The 7,508-nt window shown below is 45.1% G+C and overlaps 1 protein-coding gene across 1 annotated transcript; it reads left to right on the top strand.

Moving 5' to 3' along the window:
- The first annotated feature begins 4,819 nt into the window (after positions 1-4,819).
- Positions 4,820-6,897, top strand: LOC140159512 (uncharacterized). Its single transcript, XM_072183002.1, has 4 exons — positions 4,820-5,238; positions 5,366-5,940; positions 6,057-6,332; positions 6,461-6,897. Exons 1-4 carry the CDS (start codon positions 4,820-4,822, stop codon positions 6,895-6,897), a joined length of 1,707 nt encoding a protein of 568 aa, XP_072039103.1.
- The last annotated feature ends 611 nt before the right edge of the window (positions 6,898-7,508 follow it).

Genomic DNA, 7,508 nt, shown 5'->3' with positions numbered 1-7,508 from the left:
GACTCGAGAAACAACGCGCATTACGACCGTAAAAAAATTGACGTGTCAAGAAACAGTCATTAAATTAACAACTAGACGTTAAAAACACGATGATTCGGCGTATCAATTAAACGAGTCTCGCTCCAATTCAACGCCATTAATATTTGTGACGAGGCTTTGCAACGTGATTTCGCTCGTTACAAACACTATCGGTGGTTGGTTTGGCGTGTCAAGAAACAGTCAACAAATTAACAACGAGTCTCGCTCCAATTTAACGCCGCTAAAATTTACCGTGCTTTCGCTCGTTAAAACGCGATCGGCGGTTGATTCGATGTGTCAAGTAACCACGGCTGGTGGTCGCTAATATTTACAACTATTACGCTAAAATGTACGCTAATATTTACAACCGTTGACAACGCGCTGCACCGTGGTTTTATTCGTACATCGCGCGAATCAATCGGAACTCGTTGTTTAGGCGATTCTCTCGGAATAGTACGCTAAACATTTTTTAACATCGGTTTTAAAGCCTTTTAAAACAAGTATCGTTAATCGGCGGAGTCAAGGAACACGGCGTTAAAAACACGTATCGCTAATCGGTGGCTAATTTGGAGAGTCAGGAAACTACCAACAAATTGAGATTAATCGTTTTGACGATTCAAAAAAACAATCAACAAATCGAGAGTATGCAACACACCCATTTATTGTGTTTAACCAACAATCGCCGATCGTTTAATAGTATTAACGTACTTCTCGTTTTAATCGTCAAAAAAGGGATAGCGAATCTAGAGTCTAGAAGACTGAAATGTTTTTTGAAAGAAGTCTCACTTAGTCTCACCTACGATAGATAGCGCCGTACAGACATCACCGAAATAAATCACAAATAAATTCGTAATACAACGTAGAGTTAGGCTGCTAAGATAGTTTTATTAATTTAATATTAATTCAAGTTATTAACTTGCCGACACGTACCAACTCTACCCGCAAAAATTCGTTGTAACGTTTATTTATCTAACCAAGGAGGGCTAAACGATATAATCATAAATCCTATAAAGTATAGAATAAATCCAACAACGGTATATTCCTGCAGTATTCCATTAATATAATTCCAAGATCGTTGTAGGTTTGGTGAAAATAGAACGCCCAATAAAATCCGAAATCGTTGTATAATCTTTTCGTCCATTATTCCATCAATATATTTCCGATATTGTCCAAAGTTAGGTTAAAAACAGAACGCGTAATAAAATTCACGAAGATATGATCGAGTATAATAATTTAGCACTACATGGTATAACGATGTTATCTCTTCAAAGTTTAACGGTCGAGTGATGACGTCAAACGCTTCGAGGATGATACAGTACAGCGAGTTAAACCTCTTCACGTGTACACACCCCGTGACAGCGTGTCACTCGCTTCGATAATTATCGAGCGATTACGTCAAACGTTTCTAAAGCTACGCTTTTCATTGGCTCGGTTGATAAAATACGGCAATTATTGAACCGCTTCTCGGGTACACAACACGTGAGAGCGTAGATTCTCGTCGTAACGTTCAGCGGTGAACTATTAACTTTATTTTCCGAATGACGTCACGCAGTTTATATCCTATAAAAACGGAGGTGTGTAGATAACTCACTCATTCGACGACATCGACGCACAAAGTCCCGGTAACTTTCGCAACATGGATGTTTTTTATTAGTGAGTGCCGCTCGGTGGAGGAACTCGAGGCCCTTATAGGAAGAGGTTTAGACGACAATTTATATCAACTCGCGGTGCTCAGGATGTTCGAGTTGATAAAAGACCCCAATATTCCGTCTTCCAGCAGACTGAATTTCGTCCAAAAAATCACAATCTCTGAAGATTTAGAGGAGTTGCGGCGGATCATGGATGAAGATAATGGGCGTACCGAGATCACGACCATGGCTTTCGCCCGTATAATTCAACTCGCTACAGAGCGGAACATCGAAGTGACGGTGGTGCCTCATAAAGAGGGAGAAACTGCCCCGACTCTGACCCACGAAGGTCAGCTCACTCCCTCGGCAACCGTTGCCGCAGCGAATACGGGAACCCCGATCGTACCAACGACTATTGTGAGTGTCGCCGACGAAATCCGCACCACGGACGAACTCGATAGATTGAACGGGATGATCGAAGAAGATGACTGGCGGACCGAGATTTCGGGATTAGCTTTCCAACGAATTTTGGAACTCGGGGGTGATATAGATTTCGACGCTTTTTTGAGGATTACCCCGACTTCGAACGTACCCGTCGAGGAGAATACGGATTGGAGGGCATGGTTAGACGGCTTAATGGAGACGATAGATAACGACAACATGGCGGGAGGCGATAATCCGGTCACGTCGGAAAACGTGAGTAACATTTTATTTTCAACGATAATTTCTATTTCTAAAAAACCGTATAATTGTGTTAAACACGAACGTGCGTGCGTAAAATCTGATGTTGTTTTTTAATTTTGTTCTCGGTAAATAGGTCGCGGTAGATGCGACGAACGTTGTTGGAGAAAGAAAACGACCGGCCGTCGAATCCGTGGATGAATTGAGAGCCGACGCTGTAGACGACGAACGAGAGAACGAGGAAGGTCGCCGTCATGCTCCGGACGAAGCGTCCACCTCGACTGATATTTCTCGGTATTACGAGTTTGAATCCATGCACAGCAAGCACGTCAAGAAATTTAAAGCCACGGCTACGGATTATCGTTTAAGAGTAAAAGACGTGAACGAAACGTTCGCCATCGATGGACTTCCTACACTCTCCGCTATCATCGACGATGTTCTGGGTCGACTCGGCGACGGTGTTCGTCCTAGAGATATGATGAGGATTGTCCTCCAAGCCCCGGGGTTGGACAAACCCATCAACCTACCTTTTATTAAGAAAGACGACCTTACCATGGACCGTTTTATGACTAGAGTGGAGCACGTCCTCCAATCTAAAAAGGACGTCAAACTGGATAGTAACATGGACATCAACGTCGTCCATATGCAGATGCCAGACGGAGGTAAATCGGACCGAAGAGTACTCAAGACGTGGGTGGAGAAGAAGAAGGATTGGCGTTGTATCGTCCCCATCACCAACCGAAGTGACAACATGTGTCTAGCCAGAGCTATAGTAACGGGTATCGCTAAACACGAATTGAATGCTAGAGATTGTATATGGAGACGTATACGTGATGGAAATTTGGAACAGGAACTACGCGCTAGAGATCTTCACGACAAAGCGGGCGTCCCGTTTGACGCCTGTGGATTAAATGAGGTGGAAAGCTTCCAAAAAGTCATATCGGATTATCAGTTGTGTGTCGTCTCCAAAGACCACCTGAACAAGATCATATACGAGGGACCTAAAAAACCCAAAGGCATTTATCTACTATATAACAACCATCACTTTGATCTCATCACTTGCATGAGCGCTTATTTAAACAGGAGTTATTGGTGTCATCCGTGTAAGAAACCGTACGATCATAAAACAGAACATCGATGCGAGAATACGTGTAAAAGCTGTCGTTCCGGTAACTGTCTGTTGAGCGACGACGTCGACGAATGGGTGCATTGCTCCGACTGCAATCGGTATTTCAAATCTCGCCTGTGTTACGAGAACCACAAACAGCCGGGAACCAGCATCAAGAAGTACGGTACGATATGTAAACAATATTTCAAATGCGATAAATGCGATAGGGTCGTCAACAGAAACTGCTTAAGAAAAGGATCGAAACACGACTGTACGGATCTGTGGTGTCGAGTCTGTCAAGGCAACTTTCCCGCCGGACATCAATGCTACATCAAACCCGTCGAAGTTAAAGATTCCGATAAGGACAAGGAGAACAGTTTCAATTACATCTTTTTCGATGTGGAAAGCCGACAGGAGACGGGGATCCACAAGCCGAATCTCTGCGTCGCCCAGAAATCTTGCGAGACGTGCGCACCACATCCGTGGGAAGAACCGTGCACCTTATGCGGAGTGGAAAAGCAGATGATCTTCAGAGGCGACGATTGTATGGAGAAGTTCTGCCTGTGGCTCTTCAAAGAAGAAAAACATCAACACGCGGTCTGTTTGGCGCATAATTTAAAGGTAAGTCCAGGAGTTTAAGCGAGACTTTTGCGTGGTATTTATTTATAGGTTTTTGTACTAAATAATATTAAAATATAATTTTAATTATTCTTTTTTTTTTGTTAGGGGTACGACGGCTACTTCATTCTCCAATTCCTGTACGACAATGGCGTCAAACCCGACATCATTATGAACGGAGCCAAGATCATGTCCATCTTCGTACCTGGATTAGGGATCACCTTCAAAGACAGCCTGAATTTCTTTCCAATGGCGTTATCCAAACTTCCCAAGAGCTTCGGCGTCCAAGAATTATGCAAGGGCTACTTCCCGCACTTGTTCAACACCAAAGAGAACGGACATTACGTGGGAGAGATACCGGCGGCTGAGTTCTTTGACCCTGAGGGAATGTCGGAAGCCGCTAAAGATCAATTCGCGGCCTGGCATACGGCCGAAAAAGAGAAGGGATTGATGTGGGACTTGCAAGAGGAACTTCTGAGATACTGCGTTAGCGACGTCGCTATTCTTCGTCGGTGTTGCATGAAATTTAGGGAGATGTTCATGGACGTAACGAAAACCCGTTTAGAAGATCCAGGGTCGATCCGTTGGACACACCCTCACCATAGCCTCCGCGTGTAACCTCGTATTACGCCGCAACTTTCTGGAAAAGGAGACCATCGCTATCATCCCTCCAAACGGATACGGACCGGGCCAGAACTTCTCTCGGGACTCCATACGATGGCTCAACTACGAAGCTCTCAAGAACGATTCCGTTATACAGCACGCCATGAACGGGGGAGAAGTGCGGCTGAATGGAAGAGTGACGGTCGATGGCATCGATTTTGAGACGCGTAAGATCTATTCTTACCAGGGGTGTCTGTACCACGGATGTCCCGCTTGTTACGACGAAGATACCCTCAATCCAATTTCTCAGAAACCCATGGCCGAACTTTACAGGTTAACTCTCTTCCGTAAGAATCAGATAGAGATCAACTATCCCGAATACGACATCGTCGAAATCTGGGAACACGAATGGAAGGTGGTTTGGCGAGATCTTGCAAAGGATGAGAAGGACAGGATCGACGTTACGAGCCATTTCGAACCGTTGAATGCGAAGGAAGCTCTATACGGTGGAAGAACGGAAGCGACCAGGCTCTTTCACCAAGTCCGAGACGGGGAAGTCATCCGATATTTGGACTTTACTAGGTAGGTCGAATCGCACCGTCCTTAAATAATCCTTTCGATACGCGTATTATTACTCAGCAACGTCACGGCTAAATATTTGGAAAAAAAATAACAAGACATGTCCTTTTGTATTTCTTCTCGTATCTAGCCTCTACCCGTGGGCTAACAAGTACCGCCCCTACATCGTCGGTCATCCTCGAATTATCACGAACGACTTCGAAGACGTTTCGGAGTACTTTGGTTTGATTCGATGCACGGTCTTACCGCCAAGGTATCTTTTTCATCCCGTCTTGCCTGCGAGGTGTCACGGCAAGTTAATGTTCGCCCTGTGCGGAACCTGCATGGAAGAAAAACGGCAAGCCTACTGTCCCCATTCGGATAAAGCCCGAACGATCAGGGGTACCTGGGTGACGCTCGAAGTGCAGAAAGCAGTGGAGATGGGTTACGAGGTCAAGGACATAGAAGTGGTGTGGCACTGGGAGCAACGCGCGGAGTACGATAAAGAGACAAAGACAGGGGGACTGTTCACCGACTATATCGATCGGTTCCTCCAATTGAAACAGGAAGCGAGCGGGTACCCCGACTGGTGCGTGACCGAGGAGGACAAACGACGGTACATAGACGAATACTTCGAAAACGAAGGCGTGCGATTGGCCCCCGACAATATCGAGAAGAATCCAGGCATGAGATCTTTGGCCAAACTATGTCTGAACAGCATGTGGGGTGAGTTGAAAGACAAATTTATAAAAATTACAACCCGTACACCCAGCGTCATCCTTTCAGATACGTACTCTTAGCAGGATTCTCATCTCTTTATTAATTTACTATTATTTTTACAGGTAAATTCGCTCAGAGATCCAACATGAGCCAAACCGTCATCCTCGACGATCCTTCCGAAGTGTATAAGCTACTGACGAGCGATAGCGTCACCGTCGATAATATTCGGCTCATCAACGACGAAGTCATCGAAGTGACTTATAAAGATGACGACGCTTTCGCTAGAGTCAACCTGAACACCAACGTCGTCATCGCTGCTTTTACGACTTGCCACGCCAGGTTGAAGTTGTACGAAGTCCTGGAAAAGTTGGGGGAACGCGCCATGTACCAAGATACGGGTAAGCATTCTCGTGTGTTCAAGATACGAGGTTAGTTATTCAATGTCGCAATAATATAGAGACGTGTTAAAAATCTTTTTGCGCGTGTTTTATTTGTAATTATATCTAATGTTTTCTCGTTTCTACAGACAGCGTCGTTTTTCTCAGTCGTCCGGGAGATTGGGAACCCACTACCGGTGATTATCTGGGTCAATTGACGGACGAGGTCGCTCCGCACGATGGCAATCACATCTCTACTTTCGTCACGGGGGGCTGCAAGAATTATTCGTATACTACGGATACCGGTAAAACCGTCATGAAAGTGAGGGGGATCACGCTGAACGCTCGAAACTCAGAACTTGTCAACGCTTCGACACTGGTGCGTATGGTGAAAGGTTTAAAAGCGGACGGAGAAAACGAAGGAGAGAAAGTGACGGTGACGGATCCTCGGAAGATCGTACGTAACGTTCAAACCAAGAATATCGAGACTCGAGTATTCAAGAAGGATTACAGAGTAGTCTTCGACAAGAGATGGATCGTGAATGGTTTCGAAACTTTTCCTTACGGTTATGGCGTCTCTAAGTAATATTTAATTTTCGCCGCGATGAGTATATTAACGTGTCCCGTCTTTTAAGAATATCATTCGTCGTCAACATGTTGCAGAAGATACAACGTAACTCCGAAGCGCTCCGCTTCCTGGCAAAGTGTAACCCGCGCCAGAGGAAATCCATCATTCAACACGTCGATAATAGCATCGTCGATGCATTGTGCGAATGCGCGATGCGTGTTCTGAAACGTTTAGATCGAAGGCGGAAGAAGATGACGAAGACGCACGAGCGTCATTTCCGCTCAAAGACACGTAACGGTCCTTCGGATTCGGAAAGGAAGAAAAAGAAACTTTCGACGCATAAGTATCTTCTCCGCACCGTAACCGATAAAAGACTGATGTCCAAGAAGAAAAAGACTACGCGACACGGTTCCTCTCGTCTCCGCATTGAAAACGATCGTCAACCAGCTCCTCAAATTCAGAACCGTACATGCCTCGAGACAAAACTACAAAATGGTGCCCCAAAATGCGTTACATCGCTCAATAAGAAGAGGGACGTTTGCTCCGGCGCATAGCTTCACAACTTCCTCTTTTTACCAAAGAAAAAAATGATAGGTTTTGAAAGTCGACTTTCTTCTTGCGATCTATCG

This window comes from Amphiura filiformis, chromosome 8, assembly GCF_039555335.1.
Source record: "Amphiura filiformis chromosome 8, Afil_fr2py, whole genome shotgun sequence".
Taxonomy (NCBI): domain Eukaryota; kingdom Metazoa; phylum Echinodermata; class Ophiuroidea; order Amphilepidida; family Amphiuridae; genus Amphiura; species Amphiura filiformis.
This window is presented reverse-complemented; position numbering and strand designations above follow the sequence as displayed.